Source organism: Amphiprion ocellaris, chromosome 24 (assembly GCF_022539595.1).
Source record: "Amphiprion ocellaris isolate individual 3 ecotype Okinawa chromosome 24, ASM2253959v1, whole genome shotgun sequence".
NCBI lineage: Eukaryota > Metazoa > Chordata > Actinopteri > Pomacentridae > Amphiprion > Amphiprion ocellaris.
The window spans coordinates 19777864-19800933 of record NC_072789.1 but is presented as its reverse complement, the minus strand read 5'-3'; the positions used below and the strand labels follow the sequence as shown (position 1 = coordinate 19800933).

The window sequence follows — 23070 nt, the reverse complement described above, 5'->3', positions numbered from 1 at the left end:
GATAAACAGCTGATCAGAGTTAAATGTTGGCTACGTCAGAACTTCATCAGCAGGAAATCTTTTTTAATGAAGTAAAAAGCACCTCAACCATGTCTTTAATTTGATTCTTTTTTTTTTTTTTTTTTTTTTTAAACTTTTCTTAATTTTTTTCTAGGCAGTGCTTCAAAAATGTACATAAAAATACACCGATGTAAACAGTCTTTGCTTGACGGCCAAACTAGCCACTCAGCAGGCAGATAGGGAGCAGTGTTTTTGTGTAACTCCGTACGGCAGAGGTGTCAAACATGTGGCCCGTGGGCCAAAACCGGCCCTCCAGAGGGTCCAATCTGGCCCGACTTTGTAAAGTGTAAAAATTACAGAGGAGACATATATGCAAATTGTAAATTTGTAAAACTATAAATTTTAAATAATTTCTAGACTGTGACAAGTTGTTTTGATCATAAAGCAAAGTACTAGATTGTTCATTGTTCTTTTGTTGTTTTGTGTGTCGTTTTTGTAATATTTTGTCTTGTTTCAGTTGTTTTTGTCTTTTTTTGTCCGACTTTTGGTGTTTTGTCTCATGTTTTTGTCGTTTTGTGTTTCCTTTTTGTCTCACTTGTGTTTTATGTTCATGATGTTTTGTAAAAAGATAATTCCTTAAATGTGAACATTTTCAGAATGTACCTTTTCTGCACTAAAACAAAGGAAACATTTGGAGTTGTGCTTATTTATAGGTTATTATGCTGTGATTTTACTCGTCTGGTCCACTAATGGAGATCAAACTGGGCTGCATGTGGGACTAATCTGAACTAGAATGAGTTTGACACACCTGCCCTATGGTGTGAACTTCCAGCTTTGTAACTTTGTACATGTACAAAGATGCAGTTCTATAAAGGAAAAGAAAACAGTCTCTTTGACCAAACCCTTTCCTTTGTCTCACGGCAACAAGTGAAGACAAACACTAACAAGGCCTGAACATATCTGCACATTTCTACCCTGGCATGTATTTTGGATCAGTTTTGCTTCCAGATCTTGTCCCGGTGCTTTAAACATGGCCGACCAGGCAGCACAGACACCGTAGTAAACAGATGTAACGAGGCAGTGAGGTAGAAGCCATAGCTCTCCGGTAGCAGAGAGATTTGTGGCGCAGCTATCTCACTGCATCAAACCCTGACTAATCCCTGTAGCATGAGATCCCTGCAGAGAAAACACACAGTCCACCCCCGCTCACGTGCTTCCCTCTGTGCGGCTGAGCTCTATAAATAAGCCCTGGGAGAGGAAGTGATGGATCCCGGCCAGGAGTGCTGGCGCTGGGGTCTGCTCGGTGACGATTCAGCTCCCTGGGGAGTCGTCGTATGTCCACACTCACTACGCTGCCACTTCCCAAGCCGTCACCCAGCTCTGTCTCGGTGCTGTTTCCTCTGGGGGGGTCACACAGCAGCAGGGCTGCAAGGTGGGGGTGGTTCATGTTTCATTCCACACACATCCCATTTTGTGTGGCTAAACTCTCTCTGATTAGGAACAGACGCATCACAGGCCTGGCCAATTACTTACGATTATCTGTATCAGTATTTTCATTGGCCAGTTATTGATAAATTGAATGCTCTACTTCAGCGTCCTCTCAAGCAGCAAAAATTAAACAAGAAACACAAGCTGTCGTCACAAAGCAGGAAGTTAGCTTCTCTCACAGATGCTATGCTAACAGCTAGCGGCTAAGCTAAAAGGCAGCAACAGATTCACCTGAAGCAGAGTCTGGAAAACAATAATTACTCCACCAAGGAACGCTGCGGAGTTATGCAACGATTGGCGTCTGTCTGTCTGTCTGTCTGTTAGCAACATTACTCAAAAACGGAGTCACAGATTTGGATGAAATTTTCAGGGAAGGTCAGAAGCAACACAAGGACCAAGTGATTAGATTTTGGCAGTGATGCGGCTTATAGTCTGGATCCATGGATTTGTTAAAGATTTCTGCATCATTGTGAGAAAGCGGCACGGCATCACTGTAACTATGACAACAAGTGAACGCTACATCAGCTGCCTGCTGACGATCACATGATTGCGATCCTACTACAAATCCATCGCTGTGGACTTATCGGGACTTATCTGTCGGAAATAATACGACTGAGCAGCCTTGGCGGAGTACTGCACTTGACATTTCTCTCAAGCTGCAAAAACTGAACAAGAAGCACAAGCTGTCGCCACAAACCTGGAAATTAGCTTCTCTCACAGTGGCTAACGCTATGCTAACAGCTAGCGGCTAAGCTAAAAGGCAGTCACAGATTAACCTGAAACAGAGTCTGTAAAACATTATTAATTTAAGATCTGAACCTTAGTGGGCAATGAAAGTGATAGAACAGTGAAATACTAAAAAAAACTGAGACAAACTGATCAGTCGATCCCACATGAACAGAAGAGATCATTTAATCACTGATGTTTCTCTTTAACATATTCAGTTATAGCCACCCTTGTTACTGAAGAAGTTTAGTTATGAATGGCAGCTTCTCTGCTATGACATGCTGTTAAAACATCATCTTTAATGTATATCAGTTCAAACTATTACTACTAAACTACTAAAAAATGTTTTCAGTCACATGACTGATAAATTTAATTATGGTTTCATAAAAGACAAAAACTGATTTTGTGGTGTCTCAGCAAAGCAGCAAATTTATCAAAAACACCTGCATGTTCTTAGCTTTTTGCTTTATGGCTCACAGGAGGTCGTGCTTTTATAACAACATTATTTCACCATGGCTGTGATGTAGGCCACTGAACGGACTCTCTCTGTCATACCTGCACAATGAGGCAGAGATCAGGAGCATTCAGGGAGAACAGAACTAAATCCAACCGGGTGAAAGCCTCAACAGGATGCCGATGACGTGCAAACCGAGGGTGATGAATAATGAATGGCACCCAGTGACCCTTTCCAGCTGCAGGGACGTGCAGAGGACTCGACCAGCATTAATAATTCTTACCGAGACGGTGATAAAACATTGATGTTGACAATAAAAGGTGGAGCAGCAAGCAGGATGAAGAGACTGGTTTAGGGAATCATATTACAATATATTGAAAGGCACTCAGATTGCTTCTTTTTACAGATTCATATTTCTTACGTGGACGTTAGACAAACTCACATTTGACTGTGTTGCCATTCTCAAAGCAAAATGTATGTTTGTGGTTTATTTACCAAATACAGAAATAAAAAGCCTACTTTTTGAAGAGGTGTCGGTCCAGCGCTCCATCTGAGGTGGTCTTCAAGGTCACCTTCAGCATCTCCATACATTCTTTCAGCCGGGGGTCTCCTGTGCGAAGCCCGGTGGCTTTAAGAGCCTGAACAGAGAAGGAGGAGGAAGGGGAACATCATGATTAAGGCGGCCTGACAACAAATCAATAGAGCTACAAGCCGTGAAGCGAGCCTCCCGAAGAGCTGAACAAAAGGCGTTACTGTGGTCACGATTGGACGAGGGAGAGATTTACAAGGAACAAGAATGATTTACTGCTAACATCTGGATCATTTATCACAAGTCTCATATATGTTCACTCTTTCAGTTTTAATTATATTGTACAGACTTTGAAATGCTCGTTTGTTATTCTACCACTTTATTACTCTCCCAATGAACAGGATGGAGTTATGTGACGATCGGCATATGTTTGTCTGGCTGTCTTAGCGAGATTACTAAAAAACAGAAGCCATCAATCAGCCAAAATGAATAAAAAACAAATGTCTCTGGAGAGCTTCTTTTAAAAGAGGGAGAGATTCGATGCTGACAGAGAAGAAAACATAAGTAAATATCTAATAATAAGTGTTTTTATTTGTTTAGGACTCGTAAAACAGCTAGTTCTGTCTGTCTGTCAGTTAGTAACATTACTCAAAGATGGACCAACGGATTTGGATGAAATTTTCAGGGAAGGTCAGAAATGACACAAGGACCAAGTGCTTATATTTTGGCAGCGATGAGGCTTATAGTCTGAAACCACGGATTTGTTAAAGGTTTCTGTATCATTGTGAGACAGTGGCATGGTGTCACTAACTATGACAACAAGTGAACACTACATCAGCTGCCTGCTGACCCTCACATGATTGCGATCCGACTACAAATCCACCGTTCCGAACCACGAATTTTGTAAAGATTTCAGCCGTCAGAAAAGATGCAAGAACTGAGAAGCCTTGGCGGAGTACTGATCTCTCTGAGTGCTATTCTTGTTTATTTTTATTATTTAGTTTTTCCTCTTTTTTGGTTTTGCTTGTTTCTTCTTTTTCTGCTTTATTTGATGTTGCTGTTCTATTGGGCAACTGAAAAAATAGGAAAAAGCAGAAACCTGTACTATGTATACTGTATGAATTTCACGAAATGTGAATAAAGATTAAAAAACCGCAAAAAAAACACGTTATTTTCTCTCTTGGCTTTCTATCAACAATGTCTTCAAGATCTTTTCAGTTGTAGCTCCTGTCGTTATCAAACACACATTTGAGACGTAGATTCTCAAACATCCTCCCTGTTGGAAGAACTCACTGTGGTGAATTTGTGTGCGGGGATTTTTTCTTGTCCCTCTGCGATGGTGTAGAAGAGCAAGTCCTCCAGGCTGGGCAGGATTCCTGCCTTCCTTCTCCTGCAGGAAACACAAATACACAAACACACAGGCAGAAAAGTGAGAACAACAACTCTGCAGTGAGGCCTGCTGAGATGGAAACATGGAGGGGAGCTGCAGCAGAGGGAGGACAAGAAGCTTTTATACTGCAAGGAGAAGCAGTGAGTGAACATTGGAATACTGCACTGGAAAACATGACCTTACCCTGGCCTTACTCTGGTACAAGAACCCGTGGAAAAGATTTGTACTAACAGAAAACCCTGGCAGCTCTCTGCTCTTACACTCAGTTACATCCTGAGAACACTTTTCCATAGGTTTATGTGCTGCAATAAGGCCAGAGTAAAGCAATCTGTTAATTTCCTACCTTGCTTGAATACCAGCCAGGAATGTGCCTAGAAAGCTACTTAACATGCAAGTTAAGTAAATAATTCACTCTGCAGTCTCACATAGTGAATGCAACCCCTAAAGCTTTGAAACAAGCAGGGAATTTATCATTTAAGCAGTGTGTAGATAACAGATGAATGGATGGATAATTCCATTTTGTCAGTTCTAGTTTGGGGACAGAACATTCAGATCCCAAACATTTCACGACAGTCTGACAGATGCGATGATGCCGCCTTACAGGCATCGTTGTTGGCGCAATTCAGCAGAATAAAAGCCCCATCTGTGAATTGTGACGACCGGACTGGAAGCAGGCTGCAAAACAACCACCAGAATCCTAACAGTCTGCAGCGTGGCGGCTAAAAAAAGCCAGTCATCAGGCCACATCAACACCAGAGCTCTATTAATTCCCTCCAAAGAGAAAAGTGTTGATGACTGATTCAGGTTCATCTCGTAAACCAGCAAACTGAATCTGTGGGTTTTGTTAAACATAATAAATTGAGCAAATTACTCACCACGTCTTGTTGATTTTTTTTTCATTTAACAAAGCACAGGTAATTCATCAATCAATCACTGATAAATTATAATTTAAAAAAAGGTCCAAATTGCATAGAACAGGGAAAAAAATTTGATTAGAAATCCAATGAAATCTTCAGGGAAGTTCAGAAATGACACAAGGACCAAGTAATTAGATTTTGGCAGTGATGCAGCTCATAGTCTGGATCCATGGATTTGTTAAAGACTTCTGTATCATTGGGAGATAGCGGCATGGCATCACTGTAACTATGACAACAAGTGAACGCTACGTCAGCTGCCTGCTGACGATCACATGATTGTGATCCTATTATCTTATCGGGACTTATCCATCGGAAATGATACAAGGAACAATTCATTAAATTGTGGGGGTGTTTCCGAGTCCCATCAATTCCCGCCGTCTATATATTTAGGTCACGTGATTCGGTATCCATAAATAACGTACACGTGTGTAACACACGCCTGTGCTCAGCACAAGGTAATTTTGTTTGTAGGTACGTCTATATTATTTGGTCACATTCTATTTTGCTGTGATTTCTCCACAAATTTTATAAAGATTTCATCCATCGCAAATGATACAACGACTGAGCAGCCTTGGAGGAGTACTGAGCTCTCCGAGTGCTTTTGTAAGCATGTAATTATCCTGTCATATTAACTGGTATTGGAATGTTTCCAGCTATAAAAGCTAATAAAATAAGGGGCTTCCGTCTCCCGTAAAGCACACTGAAAACCACCTCAGGAACCTTTAAAATTTACGTGCCATTTCACTTCTTATGGATACTATTTATGGAAACAAGGCTACTGATTACTCAACTCTTTAGGTCTTAAATGAACACGCTTACAGGCCTCTTAACAGACATGATGAGCACTTTGCATATGATTTTCAGACTCTATTCAGTTTTCTATGCGTCAGTGCAACAAAAGGCTGTTTGCTGACGATATAAAGATCATATCAGTCATCCACAGTCTTCACACTGCTGTAATCTTTCCTAATTAAATACACTTCAGTGCCTGGCTGGTACTCTAAGCAGTGAATCCACACCACGTCGACTCTGGGAGGAAAGTTAGTAGCATGTCAGGAGGCAGACGGGGCGACCAGCTCACAGCAGGCTCTCTGCTATGATTCATATCAACACCAAATTGGATTTGTGCAAAGCTCTGGGCGCCCAGGCTCACGCTGTCCTGCAATGCATGATGGGGCTTTGGCCTGCGCGCTGGAGGAGGATGTCTGAAGGTAAAGCTTGAGCTGGCAGGTGGCTCCTCTCAGCAGCCAAACCGAAAGAACAGCAGAAATCTAGCAGTTTGTGATTTCAGCCTTAGCAGGGTTTCCTCTGGGTTTAATCCGCAGCAGTGGCCATCAGGACATTTACTAGACAAAATGGAATATTAACAGGCCGGATCTGTTAATATAGTCTGTGGTTGTAATCGTCAAATGATGAACGTGACTCAAGTTTCAAACCAGCCGCTGCATTAGATATAACCTGCGTCACTGAAAAACTGAGATACGCAAACATCCTCATCCAAAGTAAAGACATTAGGAAATAAATCACTTCCACCCTCTGAATCCCAAAACCTGTTGGTGGGCTTGAAATTTTGTCTTTCCTTTGGAAAACCGAAACAATTAGAGCAAAAAAATATCCCTTTATTCTACATTTCCTGCTCAAAAACATGACAAAAAAAATATTTGCACCAGATGCTAAGAAAAGTCATGTCGTGACTCGGAAAACAGAAATTATTTTGTCAATTAGCTTCCCTCCACTGGCTCCCTGTTCATTTTGGAATTGATTTGAAGATGTTGCTGATCACTTTTAAAGCTCGCCAGGGTCTCTGATCCTCAGGTGGATCCTTCTGGTCATTCCAAAGTCAAGGCTTAAATCTAAAGGCGACTGAACCTTCTCCATCAGGACCCTCGACTTTGGAACTTCCTGCCTGAGGAGATCAGACCTGCAGAGTTCTTTTAAATCACCTCTTAAAACCAACTTTTATAGACTTGCTTTTATGTGAAGTTTACTTGTAGTGTTGATTAGTTTTAGTGTTCTATTCTGGCTTCATGTCCTGTTTATTTTATACATGCTCTCTTGTTTTATTTGAATTTTAGCTGTCTGGTTCTTTGTTGTGATGTCATCTCGAATTTTTAGGTTTTTAATTTCTTACTTTTAATCTTAACCTTCAATCTCATTCTTGTTTGATATGTGTGCTAATCTAGCTAACTATTCATTTACCTTATTATCATTTTTACTATTTACCTTGACTGCTCTGCCTTGTCTCCTCATGTCTTGCTTGATTGTCTTTGTGTTGCATGTTTTAACTGTTAAAGCACCTTGTGAAAACTGCTCTGAAGGGTGCGATATAAATAAAGCTATTATTATACTAAAACAGAGTATGGCTCAAAAATGGTAAACCAAGGAGCAAACCGTCACCAAGTTGTTGGAAGACACATTCAGCAGGGTGAAACGTTTTTCTACACTTTATTGTACAGTGTAGAGGCAAAACGGTCTAATTTATGAAGCTGTAAAAATGCAAGTACTAAAATATCTAAATATTTTAACACTTGTGAGGACTTAAATGTATTTTTTGGGAAAAATAAAACAACTCAACTTTTGTTTTTGTGTTTTTTATAAATGAACTGTTATACAACACAAAACAGAAACTGTTTGGGATTCAGAGGGTTGATGCTAAAACTTTAAAAATAAATATGTTTCAGGAAAAATTCAACTAACATGCATCTGAAAATACAGAATGTTGTTCTTGCCATCTTGGCTGCAAAAGCCTTTAAATAAATACTATAAGAAAAATGTTGTGCATTTATTTTATGTGAGAAAGTGATTTTATCTCTAAACAAATCTGCTTCTGTTTTAATGTCATCTCTTTGCAACTGAATCAGGAGTTTTCCTGAGGACCACGGCAGCAGAAAACAACAGAGGAAACATTGGGACCCAGTCAGACCAGAGTTAATCGTATCTGACTGACAGATTTTTAGCACAGGGCTTTTTGTGCCAAGTTCCACTCAGCGTCGGAAGTCAGAACTCTGAGCGACGACATGGTGTTTGCTGTAGAACTGAAATAAGAAGAAAGTATGTGGTGCTTCGATTGATCAAAAAGTCACCTAATGTTGAAATAACTCCTATTAATCTGGTATGCGAGGCTTTTTTCCTGAGATTCTGACTTTTCAACGTGCGTGGAACACGGCATTGACACTAAAAACAGTTGACACGCCGTCTGAATTAGCATGTCGTCGCGTCTTTTCAGTGTTGCCGGTCCGTCTCTGAGCTCCCTAATGGAGGCTGATGCCTGCTGGTGAGGAGGGAATACACATCAGAGAGTGTGTGTGGGCTGGGAGGAGGGGAGGAGGATGGAGGGGGAGGATGGAGGGGGAGGTAGAGGGGAGGATGGAAGGGGGAGGTAGAGGGGAGGATGGAAGGGGGAGGTAGAGGGGAGGATGGAGGGGGAGGTAGAGGGGAGGATGGAGGGGGAGGTAGAGGGGAGGATGGAAGGGGGAGGTAGAGGGGAGGATGGAGGGGGAGGTAGAGGGGAGGATGGAGGGGGAGGTAGAGGGGAGGATGGAAGGGGGAGGTAGAGGGGAGGATGGAAGGGGGAGGTAGAGGGGAGGATGGACGGGGGAGGTAGAGGGGAGGATGGAAGGGGGAGGTAGAGGGGAGGATGGAGGGGGGGAGGATGGAGGGGGAGGTAGAGGGGAGGATGGAGGGGGGAAGGATGGAAGGGGGAGGTAGAGGGGAGGATGGAGGGGGGGAGGATGGAGGGGGAGGTAGAGGGGAGGATGGAGGGGGGGAGGATGGAAGGGGGAGGTAGAGGGGAGGATGGACGGGGAGGATGGGGGGAGGTAGAGGGGAGGATGGAAGGGGGAGGTAGAGGGGAGGATGGAAGGGGAGGTAGAGGGGAGGATGGACGGGGGAGGTAGAGGGGAGGATGGAAGGGGGAGGTAGAGGGGAGGATGGAGGGGGAGGTAGAGGGGAGGATGGACGGGGGAGGTAGAGGGGAGGATGGACGGGGGAGGACGGAGGGGGAGGTAGAGGGGAGGATGGAAGGGGGAGGTAGAGGGGAGGATGGAAGGGGGAGGTAGAGGGGAGGATGGAGGGGGAGGTAGAGGGGAGGATGGACGGGGGAGGTAGAGGGGAGGATGGACGGGGGAGGACGGAGGGGGAGGTAGAGGGGAGGATGGAAGGGGGAGGTAGAGGGGAGGATGGACGGGGGAGGTAGAGGGGAGGATGGACGGGGGAGGACGGAGGGGGAGGTAGAGGGGAGGATGGAAGGGGGAGGTAGAGGGGAGGATGGACGGGGGAGGTAGAGGGGAGGATGGACGGGGGAGGACGGAGGGGGAGGTAGAGGGGAGGATGGACGGGGGAGGTAGAGGGGAGGATGGACGGGGGAGGACGGAGGGGGAGGTAGAGGGGAGGATGGACGGGGGAGGATGGAGGGGGAGGTAGAGGGGAGGATGGAAGGGGGAGGTAGAGGGGAGGATGGAGGGGGGAGGTAGAGGGAAGTTAAGCGCAGCCACTGGGAGGAAGTGAGGTCATTTTGAGGTAAAAGCAGTTATGGGCTTTCCATAGAAAACCTCTACTTCTACTGGGAAATTGATTCTTTTAGGGGTAAACGACAAAAAATAATCACTAAAACTAAAATAAAAAAGAGAGACATACTTACAAATGCAAAGCAAGCAGACCAACAACAGGGAGAGAGTGTGCAGAGGGAATAATAGTGAATTAGTAACAGTGACATTGATGGCATTTACAGTACACTCATCAGCAACAGTATGAACACGATGCGCCGCATACACACATCTCCAGATTATTCAGTACCGCAGAAATACTGGAAGAATTCTGTCAGAGCAAGAAATTAACGACAACAAAAAAGAAATGCATGAACGAAATGAGTTCAAGTTGTGAAGTTGCTCTGTAAACCTGACTAACACCACATTACTTGAACTCAAACTATCACAATAAGCACTTTTTGCACTTGTTGGTTAGAATCACTGCTCTAAGACGCTGCAGGAACATTAAAATGCAGGAAAAACACATTAAATGATCACATTAAACACCTGCTAACATGTAAAATCATCATCAGAATGGAGCAGGAGAGCAGTGAAACAGGAGGCTTTAAATAATATCCTTGTTTTGTTAATGAGGCCCGTGAGATTTCACCTCTGGGAGCAGCAGCAGGACAGAGGTGGACACCGGAACATCTGGATCGCCTCATTAATCCACCTCAGCTGCTCTCATTAGTGCTCGAGCTTCCTCATCCCGTACCCCCCCCATCTATGTGTTTTTAAAGGTCAGCTGTGATTCGATGTGCTCAGTTTGTCCAGAAGCTGAAAACAATGTGCTGCGCTGTGGATGCGTTTTCAATCCACACACGAAGCCTTCGCAGTTTTATCTCCACCGACACAATCCAACGGCCTCAGTCACAATGGGTGAATTCGATGAATGGCGATGATAGAATCGCCCTCCACCTTGTGTCTCCTTGTTTTCCTAAGCACTCCTCCATGGTGTTTAAAAGAGGTCATTTCTCCTTAATTCTATTGGTTGTTTAGTCAAAATGGTTGTTAGTTGTTCTTTATTTTTACTACTTTCTACATTGCAGATTCTCACTGAAGACATCAAAACGATGAAGCAAGATATATGGAATTATGTAGCAAACAAACAATTGTGAAAATATGTCAAAACAAGACTGATATTTTAGATTCCTCAAAATAGCAATCCTTTGCTTTGATCACTGCTTTGCAAACCCTTGACCTTCTCTGGATGAGCTTCATGAGGTCGTCTCCTGAAATGGTTTTCACTTCACAGGTGCACCTTGTCAAGGTTCATTTGTGGAATTTCTTGCCTTCTTAATGGGGTTGGGACCATCAGTTGTGTTGTGCAGACATCAGGTTGGTCCACAGCTGACAGCCCTATTTGACAACTGTTAGAATCTATATTATGGCAAGAACCAATCAGCTAAAGAGAAACGACAGTCCATCATTACTTTAAGAACTGAAGGTCAGTCAGTCTGGAAAATTTCAAGAACTTTGAATGAATCCTCAGGGAACCATCTAGGCACAACCCAGGAACCTATGAAGAACCATCTAGGAACTAACCAGGAACCTACTAGGAACCATCTAGGAACTAAATGGGAACCTACCAGTAACCATCTAGGAAGTACCCAGGTCATCCACAGAATGCCAAGAGTGTGCAAAGCAGTAACCACAGCAAAGGGTGGATATTTTGAAGAATCTAAAATATAAAACATGTTCTGATTTATTTCACTCTTTTTTGTTTACTACATAATTCCATATGTGTTCATTCATAGTTTTGATGCCTTCATTGAGAATCTACAATGTAAATAGTCATGAAAATAAAGATTAAATGAGAAGCTGTGTCCTAACTTTTGACTAGTCGTGTAGATCTGGAAAATGTTGATCACTCAAATGTAAATTAGCCAGAATTTTTAATTTTTTTCCCCCTCATGTAATTAAATAATGGGTTAACATTTACACTGATGGTGGCGATTAATTCAACAGTTCTAATGTGACCTGACACCTGAAGAGGCAGCCAGAGATGCTCCTACTGCCCAGTGGAGGTCTGCTGATAGAGCTGTCAGTAGTATCTGCTGTATTTATCTACTCTGATCGATGCCGCTGGTTTCACTGCCTCACAGATGTCAGACCGGGAGTGTTGAGAGGCGGCGCTGCACAAAAAGAAAAAAATCAATCTGTGTGACTGACTCATCTGCTCCTGGAGGCTGTGACAACTGCTGGGCAGCACGCCAGCTCGCAGGCTTTAGTGCAAAAAACTGTGGAAAAATGACGGAGGCGGGACGAGCTGGCCTGCATTACTGACATGTTTAACCTCCTGCTAACCAGCGCTCAGCCTCGGGACCCGCATCACCAGGCTGGAGATGAGGCCGAATCCTGTCTGGCCTCTGGGATGTCCAACACTCTGCCTGGTAGATTACATTAAAAAGGTTCATTAATGTTGTGTTGAACTGAATCACTGACCTCTAAAGCTGGTATTCCACATGTGGTGTAATGAGTCAGAGAGCAGCAGCACTGAAGCCGCTAATGAATATTTTCATTGCAGGTTAATCTGAAAATTATCATTTTTGGTTAATGGCACAGTCACATGGTATGTTATTTTTGTCTAATACCTGTTTATGTTGGTATATTAAATTTTTATTTAGTTTCTCCATGCTTACCTGCTGCTTGATCATTCAAACTGATTTGTATTTTATCTTATAAGGCCACAGCTCCCAGTTACTCTCATTGTCCATTAATCTACAGATTATTTCCTTAATCAGTCCCTCCAGGATTTCGTGGGCGTTTTTTGAGATTGTTGAGGCCTTTGTTGCTGAAAACGCCTGAATTCGCGGCAGCTTTTCTAAAAAAAATTGCGATGTAAGTTGCAATATTTTAAGCGTATTTGTCACAATGAAACAGTGACAATTACTAAAAAGTTGCATTTTTTGCTCATTTGCATAAACTAGACTTGACTTCTACTTCATGCAAACTCAGTGTGGGATGCGGAGATCCGACCCGTCACAAAACTTCCGTCAAACGTCTAAACTAGCCGTCGGTGAACTAAAATGACGACAGATTCAGCTGCTGCACAGCTTATTTCTCGCCTCAAATGCTTTCAAAAATACTTTTCATTGAAGTGTTTTGGAAATAAAAGAGAAAATTTGCGGCCAAGCCGCTACGTTTGTCCAACGCATCTGCCGGACTGTCCAGCTGAAAGCACTGTCATGTGATAACGTTGTGGCCCACTAGTGACCGCCCACCATGCGTGTGATTTTCAGATGCAGTGCGTTTACATGTGGGACAAACAGATCTAGTGGACATTCGGCTTTAAGACATGTCTGCATCTTCAAACCAAAAACAAGGAAGTGCATTCGGTGACGAAAGTGCGTTACGTTTGTGCTGGGGACTGCTATGATTGGTAGAACTCACGAGAGGTGGGCCAAAATTGCAGAAAAGTTGCGGTGATTGGACAAAATTGCAAGGTCGTGCAGAATTTGTGGAGACTGGTTGAATTCGCGTGAATTGGTGTGATTGCAACATCGTGAATTCCTGGAGGAACTGCTTAATTAATCAATAAATGAAGCTTAAGAAAAGGTAAATTCTCAGTGCAATTTCCGAGTCTCTTTCTGATCAATCAACTGCCAAAACGACTTACACACTAATGAACATCATATCACACTAAACCATTAATCGACCCGTTTTTACAGCTCAACTTCTATTATTTTAACAAATGTCTTTCAGCTTTAGCCAAAGATATTTAGACGACAACAAAAGCCGCAGATCCTAACATTTAGGGACTCCACAATCTGGGAATATTTGGTCTTTTTGCGCGATAAATGCCCAAACAGCTGGCAAAATACTGTTCCATTGATTAACTACGAACAGTTCAAACCATAAATAATTTCATTTTATGATAATGTGAAACAGAGAGAAGCAGCAAATCGTCACATTGGAGGTGCTGGAATCAGTGAATGTTTAGTGTTTAGTTGATGAGCACAATAAATTGATTAAATTCTCTGCTAGTATTAACGCTACGCTAAGTAACAGCCTTTTCTCATTCCAGCCATCACCCTAAATGCCAGAGTGGGATTTTGTCATGTTCAGAGCACCTGTGACCTTTTTATTTGGATGTGTTGTGATGCAGCGCCTTGGCAACCACCACAGGACCTACACGGTCACATGACTCGATGCTCCTTGAAACTGCTTTCCAAGAACTGGTAACAGAAAACTCAACAGCGGTCAAAGTGTTTTTCTGAACCCGGTTACTCAGCCTGCAGTGGAGCCCCCATTAGCCACCAGGGGAACGAGATGACGGCGACAACCAGGCAGCTGAGCAAAGCGACTGCTGGAACACGGCCGGCAGTTTAAGCAAATTGTCCGTGAATGGAAACAAATGGGGCAACTCTGTCCTGCAGGGGCAATGAGGCATTTTATTAGCATGGAAACTCTCTGAAGAGAGGATACAGGCTGGTGCCGGTGGCTGGCATCACAGCTGCTCTAAAAAAGATGAATTCAACTATTGTGTGGCTGAAATTTGCACTTGCAAATACGGATTTTGCAACGCGACAGCAAACCGCCAACTTCTGCAATGCCTTCATCACTCCATAAATATATTTAGGACACACGGCACGGATGCCTCTGATTCTGTGTTTGGCAGCTAAAGTTAATCCAAACATATCATGATAGATGCCCCGAATATAGGCCAAATGTGTGCAAAATTTATCAGCGAATGTTTTGCAAAAGTTAGCAAAAATGTCACATATTTGCTTCATCACACTGTTGTTCAACCCTTAGATGCATAAGTGGGTCAGAAATGAGCCGGTGAGGTTGTTTTCTTTCAATATCTTTGCAATGAAAAGTTTTTATCATTTCATATTTCAGCTATTCCTCAAAAAACACATCTTTGATATCATTCCATTTCAATTTTTAAGCTATCTTTTACACTATAAAAGAAATTGTGATATTTGTAGGACTACACAAAGCTCTTTATCACTGGTAAAAATCAAACAAGAGGTGATGGAGGGACGGAGAACCGCAGAAGCTGGAGGAAAAAAGTGGAAAAATGTCAACAAAATGGACGTGGACATCCTTCTATTGGTGTTCTGTGTAATATTCTTCTTTTTCACTTATCAAAATGTGTTATAAAGTGAAAAACAAACATATTTCCAAAATGAAATCATTCTTGTGTGGACAAAAATATAATACAAATAATTATTCTTAATCAAAATGACCAAAATGGCATAAAGACACATTGATCTGACCCACTTAAGGTCCAATCATTGGAGCATCTAAGGGTTAAACACAACAAGATGTGTCCAGATGACAAACTACACATTGTTCACTACTTACTGTGACTAAAAGATTGATGTACAAAGACTACAAAATCGATTTAACAGACAATAATCATCTGTTTTAGCCGTAAAGTCCACAGAGCTGGGTTTGTTGGGCCGAGATGTTAAACGTCCAGCAGGAAAAACATGGAGCAGCAGTGGAGGTGCATCACATCACATTCAGGGCTGCTTTACAGCTCATTAAAATAAAACGCATCTGACAGGAAGCTGCTGGCAAACAGACGAGACTACAGTCAACAAGAGTTAATCAATGATCTCTAATAGTCGTTCCTTAAATATGGAATATTTGGCTTCACGTAAAGATGCCCTCCTGCTTCGAGCTTCTCATGTATCAGGCTCTGCTGTTTTTCTTGGCCTCATATAATAAATTCTCATACTTTGGCTGATGCTCACACATGACAGGCAATTTAAACCCACCAACAGGGGCTAGAGGAGACAATAATCAGCACTTAAAATGGTTTGGTGTCTGACCAACAATCCAAAACCCAAATCAGCTTACTATAAAGTACTTCAAGGCAACAAAAAGCAGCCATTTCACCCATTTGAAAACCTGAAACTGTAAAATATTCGACATTTCTGCTTGAATAAATGCCAAAGTGATTAAGAAAATCATTGTTAGACACGGAAATGTAGGACAGACGTGAACACTGACCAGCTGCAGTGTCTTTTCTGGCTGCCTGTAGAGCCAGTCAGGTCTTTCTTTCTCTTGATTCCCAAAGGAATAAAACCAGCTGTCCATTCAGAATTCCAGCTAGGAAAATCAGGATACCACGCTTGGAAGATGGGGATGCTATTTCCAAACACTGGAACGGATCAGTTTACAACGTGGAAAAGGACTCGACTTGTGAGGCGCAAAGGGGATATATTCTGTATATATTTTAGCTGTAGTTCTAGTCATGTGAAATGAAGCTAAAACAAGAGGTTTTGGTGGTAATGAAAGACCCCTTGGACCATTTCTACACCCACAGGAACTGATCGATGGCCCCTACAGCACCAGAGAGTTTAGGTTTGAGTAAAAAGGTGCTTCTCTTCCTAAGGAAACTTTCACTGCCAATGTGACGCAGCACTTTGTTGTTACGACCTTGCGTGGACAAGCATTTCTCAAGCTAAAAAAGATCCAACAAAGTGGATCGCTGACGTCAGGGGGTTTCAAGCAGAATTACAGGTCCTTATCAGTGTGTGGGGCTGATTTTGAAATGATTTCAACCTGCATGCAGTCAGGTACCAAAAAGCCTCTCATCCTCACCTCTCCATCAGGACTCACTTATTTCACCTGCTGAACAATTAGCTCCGTCAGACAACACAGCTAATGGCAGCTATGTCTTCACCACACGTGAGTGATGCAATCAGAATTCAAGTGTGTCCATTTATTTTTATACTTGGAAATAAAACCATTCAACATGTCTAAATACAACGTCTGTCTTCATCTTCACGAACACAAAGAGTAGTCTGACTCTGCCTCTTGTCTTTTCGTCCTATTATTTACATATCATGGTTGATCCACACTGAGTCAGTTCTCTGATAAGGTAACTGCTAGCTGCACTGCTGGATGAAATCCTGACTGACCTTCATTAGACATTGACTTAAGGTTTGGTGTGTCTCATTTAGGGGGATCTGAACACGGTGCATGAGGTGAAACAGACACAGCCTTTGTGTTTACGGTGATATAAAAAATTTCAGGGCATAAGAACCTGTTCACAGGTTAATGCCTCATTGATTAAGACACTGGAGGATGGCAGCTGTAGCTCCTGGTTGCTGCTGGTCACGATGCCTGGTTAACTGTTTCCATTTCCGGACAGGACTTAATTTTAAAGCCCTTTATTTTGCTTTTTCACTGTTGTAAAATGTGTGAGAATTGCATTCTTTTACGGGCAGGTAATATCATTAAAACGTGGGTGTTTGTGATCTTGGAATGACCGTACCGCGGTAAAGCTAGCAAACCTGTCCGATTATGGATGCCGTTGCTTTAAGCTGCCTCCGTTGCTAATCACCGGTGCGCACCGAGCTGTCCGGTCATTCCGTACAGACCCCGGAGGTGTCACCAGTCACTTGTGGGCATCTTTCCTCTCAACAACTGCCCCGACACCTAAAGTTGTCTGGCAATCACAAACTACTGGGCTGGCTAGTCGTTTGTTGGCTGGCTAATTCGTCATTCTGACTGAACAGCATCGGCGCTAGCTGGCTAACAGCTAGTCGCTGTGCCGAACATTGTAGTAAAAACGCACAAGTTCAAATAGACCTTGCTTTAAAATGAAACAGCTGCAACACAAACTATCATGTTACAGTCTTAGGGTGATGTTAGGCATCGCTCTATAATTCGGCATCCATTTTGTGTGTAGATACAGATTAATTTTTTTAAATAAGAAAGTTTAAGTAATTGCTCCCATGAGTCTTCACAGTCCGCCGTCGCTAGTTATCGCTGTTTAAAATGCATGATTTCCCCACAGAGTCCGGCCGCCCGCTGGTTAACGTTACTCACTTCTCTGTCGTGGAGTCCTTGGCGGCTTCATTGTCACCCTTTGAGCAAAAGCCTCTCAAGCCGTGCTTTCTGGCGAAGTGCTGCGGGGCTCTCCAGCCGGTAAACGCCCTCCCTCTGCACGGCGACCTCCCATCCCAGCAGACGCTGCTGAAACAGGCGGCGGCTGCAGGTGCCGCTTTCACACCGACTCTCCCGGTCAGCGGCCGCTTCAGCTGGCTGTGAAACAACTCCTTGAGCGCTACCGTGGACCGAAAATGTAACATTTCAACTCCGTGGAGAGGACTGTCCGGGCGGCACAGCTACTGTAACACCGAGCTGAGAAGTCTAGTCGATCGCGATGAGAGTGTAAGATTTCTCGGTCGAGTAACGGTTTTCCTCCCGGTGGCTCAACAGCAGAAGAATTTCCTCAGTGGAACTCAACCAACCTTTCGTGCCGCTTGAATTTTGATTGGACAGTACTACTCCATCCGTGCACGTATAATTGGCCAGGAGAGCTGTCAATCACCGGAGCTCACTCGCCCACTGTTTTGGCCGGGTCCGGGTCGTGCTTTCATCGTTTATCGCCATCGTTTCCTCTAATTAACCCTCATTTTCAGCAACTGCGAGCATAAATTCACTTTTATGTTTTAAAATATTCCGCAACAGTTTACAAACGGCACAGGAGAGCCATTAGATTAGATTTTAAAGGGGGAATAAAGCTTGAAAACTTCACCCAAGGAAATTATATCTGACATATTTACACAATACTACAGTTTGAATGTATACTGTCAAAATTAGCTTAATACTATATGTGGTGTTTTTTAAATTTGTGTAAACTGACCTTTTACAGAGTGATATGTGAATCTGGTCCGTGTATTTATCTGGGAGTTGGATTTTCTGTTCTGAAACGGGTAATGAAAAACAAAAAAGGAGTGGTGATTTGATTTTCGTTTTAAAATACTAAATAAAATTGAAATACAAGGCGTTTTCCCTTTTCATGATCCAAGAGGGATATACGAAATTTAAAAAATGCTCTGATTTTCATTTTATATTTAGAATAACAAAAAAATAAAATCAGTAAGAGACAGAAACGAAAAAAGGTCAGTTTTTCATTTTCTGAGACCGGAAGTGGTCATCAGCAAGTGTGGAGCCAAACGACACCAAGATTCTCAGAGGGCGGAGCCAGAGAGCAGTGATTGGTCAGACTGACTGAGAGCCAGAGACCAGTGATTGGTCAGACAGCTCACTAGCGGATCTAGTCTTCTATATATATCTATGGTCGGAACGTATGGTAGCATCTCTGGCTGCTGTTGACCTTGTTTTTGGAGTAAAACATGGTAAGAAGATAAATACTTCTAACCAGTAGCGTTGTTTTGTTGTACGTTAAGGCAGCGACTTGTGTTTTGTCGTGTTTGAGCAGTTGGTCCGGACGCGTTAGCTAGCTAAGCGGCTAAGTTAGCTAGCTAAGCGGCTAAGTTAGCTAGCTAAGCGGCTAAGTTAGCTAGCTAAGCGGCTAAGTTAGCTAGCGGGCTAATTAACACAGGTGGCTAACTTACCGCTGAACACCTGTGTTAGTTGCTGATGCAGCTGTCCTCATTATTAGAAGGAACGTCTCAACCTGTATTTCTCTGCTTTGTATTTTAGCTTTTAAAAAAGTTATTTTACTTTAAGGTTAACTGAAACCCGTTCAGCTGCACTGAAGTTTAACATTCAGCTGGTTTGAATTAAACCACGTTTAACTTAACATTGAACAACATTACCTCTCTGAATCTCCATAATTTCATTAAATTCCTTCTCTCTTCAACTGCTCAAGTTCAATCCAGTATATAAAGTGACTTTAATAGTGAATAAACTAACAACCAGCCATTGTATTTATTTATTACTGCATGTATTTGTAGTAAAACATGAGATGAAACATCCTACTTTTGGATCTAGAACTGCACAAGCCGTTCATTTTCAGTCACCTGATGAGTTAAACTCCCCTTTTTATGTGAGGTTGAAGCAGAAAGTCTGAGTTAACAAAGAAAGTTGTTTATAATTTGCGATACCTGTTATCTCTGACTGAGGCTTTAGTTTTTGTTGAGCTGATTTACACGTAGAAACTTTATTCAGGAAGATTTCTCAGTAGCTCAGAGGACAGGCTGCTTTTTACACAACCTTGTAAGAGAATGTCTGTCAATGCTTTCAGCACAATTTAGAAACACAACACTTCCTAAACAGATATTTTGAGGTTGTGAGGTTGAACGTTTGAGAGTATCAGTGTGTTTGTTTGTGATCTTTCTATTTCTAGGTGGAAGCTGAATTAGTGAGGATGACTCCTGCCATCTCTAAACTCCTCACACATCTTTACCTGCACATACTTGAATTTTCTGACCCAAGAGCCGATGTAACTATAAAGACACTTTCTCTACTAACTTATTATAGTAAGAAACTGGACTGAAAGGTTTGACCAAAAGCACAATGGGAAAGGCTCCGATTGTCACACGGCTTGGTAGTGTAGTAGTATAGCACATGCATCTCGGATATAGCTTCACACACTGAGGATGTGGGTTCGATTCCAGGAGCCTGAAAGGACCCACTGCAACAGGGACTGCGGTGGGGGTCAACGAGACACAGACACAAAAAGTCAATGTGCAGGGGTGTGGAGGAATAGCTCAGTGAGATGGAGGAACGGTTAGCAACTCAGAGGCTGCAGGTTCGAGTCCTGCAAAGGAATGACCAGACACGGGAAAATTAACAGATTTCTATACTAAGCAGTTTGAATTTTCTGAACCAACTGTCTACTAACTTACTATAGTCTAAGTCCAAAGTCTGTCGGCCAGTCAATAAACCCACACGCCACCACAGTCTAAGGCCTTGTCCACACGTAGCACGGTTTTTGTAAAACCGAATATCCTTCCCCCTCCGTCTAGAAAAAAACGTACGTACACACCACCTCGTTTTTAGAAAAAAACTTCATCCACACCTAACCGCATAAGTGCGTTTTTCAGCACATTCATAAGCATGCCGGACCTTTAGGTGGCAGTAGTTCCCCAAATCCTAGCAAGGTGGTGGAGAATAACCGTCCTTAACGTCGTCCTTCGCCTGTGTTGTTGAATGTGGAGCAGTATCTGGGCTTGTAAAAACAAGCAAGTAAAAAGCGCCTGTACAAGAAACAGCGTCCAAAACCTCGTGAGAGCATCCATACTGTTACCCAATGTAAACACAGGTCGCATATGTGACGTAAGAACATATTTTGTCGCAGGCGGTGACGTTTCGAAATGCAAAACCCCGGTTACTGGTGTCCACATGCAGACGCATAAAACGGAGAATTCGCAAATCTTCACTTTGGTCGGAGTTTTTAAAAAGAATCGTTTTTGATGACGTAAATCTGCGTTTTCGTGTGGATGATAGGCCGAATCGTAGAAAAATATCTTCGTTTTGTGAGATACCCGGCTACGTGTGGACAAAGGCCTGAGTCAGTCCAATAAAGCTCACCTCTGTTCTGTTTCAGGTAATCCACAGCTGTCACTGCATTGGTGGTGGACCTGCCAAACAACAATGCCTGCTGTGATGACAATGCCACCATCCCTCCTCTCTCCTGCAGGAAACCCTAACGCACTTCAGCTGCTGCTTCCTTCTCCACCGCTACACACCCGAAAATAAAAAACAAACACATGACTACAATTGTTTCTCTGCTGTATAAATGCTTTTAAATGCAACAGCTGCACATGTCTTCTGGCTCTTTAAGATGATTCACCATAAAACAGAATAACATGACTGTCTGACTCAAGCTACAGAAAACTTTCTACAGTAGCTTTTAAACCCACAATTTGCTTACAAGGATATAATAATCATAAAGCAATTTCTGATGCTGCTGTTAGAGGATGTGAGCTGGATTAGAAAAGAAAATGTGTAAGTGCTGCCCTCGTGTGGCTTCCAGCTGAAACCAACCTGCACTTCAAAAGAATTTTCCTGCATTGAAACAAATAAGATGCATTTCATTTTGCACACAGGAACCTATTATTTGCACAACTTCTGTAATAAGTTTACAATCCTAAAATGACCCAGGTCTTATTTGGAGGACAATTTTCGGTCGGTCAGTCATTTTTTCCAAATTTGTAATTGGATTTGCGTATAAATAAAAGGTATTGTATAATAACCAGGGTAACAATAACAATAGTAAGGGTGAAATAGTATGAGGTATGTTTAATATAAATATATAGATAATAAACAGGTATAATCAATTAATATAGTATAATATAATATTAGTTATGGTATTAATATTATATTATGTATATTAATTATAAAACAAAAACCAATACAGTTCGAAAGTTCAAAACCAAACAAAAGATCACCAGGTCGGGAATTACAGCTCAAAGTTCAGTTCAAAGCCTCCTTTTGAGAGGTTCGGAATTCAAAGTCTTTTTTTCAGTTCAGTGTCCATGAACAAAATAATCCTTGATCCAGGTTCGATGAAACAACAAAAGGTGTCCTACCTCAGCAGGAGGTAGGGGACGGGATAGCTCGCCATCAAGGAGAATTAATTCAGAAGGAAAGGGGGTAAAAAACAACAACAAAAAAAAACCTGACCTAAAACAGGAGTCAGGAGAAAAAATCCCAATTAGTAAAGCAATAAAATAAACCAAGACAATAAATCAGTAAAAGTAAATTACAAAATAAATAACCAAAATAAATACAGTTTTAAATAAACAAAACCATTGAAATGCTATAATGCACAGCATTTAGTTACTCTATTCAATGTGAATAGACATTACATCCATTGATCTAATATGAAGCTTCATTACAAGTTTAATATCTAAATGTGAATTAATTTCAAAGGTGTAAAGTCAAATGTATAAAAGTGCACTTTAAGTTCAAATAGGCCTCGAGCCTTGTGTTAAATTGTATTAAATACACAATTACTTCATTTCAAGTATTGGGAGTATTGTTGCGCAACAGGTCTAAACCTCATTCATGTGAATGCATCCGCATCCATTCAAAACAAAGATGGCTGCGGGGGCACCCGGTTTCAAAAGTAACAAAAAGTGACCTAAAAGTCTAAACTAACAGAAAGTGAGGCACCGCTTTAAGTATTTACAATGTTGCCTACGATTCGGCTGGAGTAGATTAACAAATAAGGCTAGAATTGAAAGAATATACACATAAATAGCCGCGCTAGCCGGCTGAAGCTACATGCTACGTTAGCATTAACCTAGCTGCAGAGCAGCATTAAGATTTACGGTATAAACAAACGTAAATCACACAACCTCAAAAATCGAGCCGAA

General features: G+C 42.3%; 1 protein-coding gene and 1 long non-coding RNA gene across 3 annotated transcripts in view; one reads left to right on the top strand and one right to left on the bottom strand.

Annotated features, from left to right (window-relative positions):
- Positions 1-18241, bottom strand: part of LOC111574163 (glutaminase kidney isoform, mitochondrial-like) — a 40591-nt gene extending 22350 nt beyond the window's left edge. The window contains exons 1-3 of one of the 2 annotated variants that reach the window (XM_023278715.3): positions 17825-18241; positions 4491-4581; positions 3188-3306 (exon numbers count right to left, since the gene is read on the bottom strand). In XM_023278715.3, coding sequence (XP_023134483.1) covers positions 3188-3306; positions 4491-4581; positions 17825-18087 — 473 coding nt within the window. In that variant the 5' untranslated portion in view covers positions 18088-18241. Of the gene's footprint in view, positions 1-3187; positions 3307-4490; positions 4588-17824 lie in introns of both variants that reach the window. The other variant, XM_023278634.2, reaches the window with a different exon arrangement.
- A 773-nt stretch (positions 18242-19014) lies between these two features.
- LOC129348234 (uncharacterized) lies at positions 19015-21469 on the top strand. Its single transcript, XR_008600699.1, has 3 exons — positions 19015-19140; positions 20094-20189; positions 21297-21469. It is a non-coding gene; the product is annotated as an uncharacterized LOC129348234 (long non-coding RNA).
- Positions 21470-23070: the final 1601 nt, after the last annotated feature.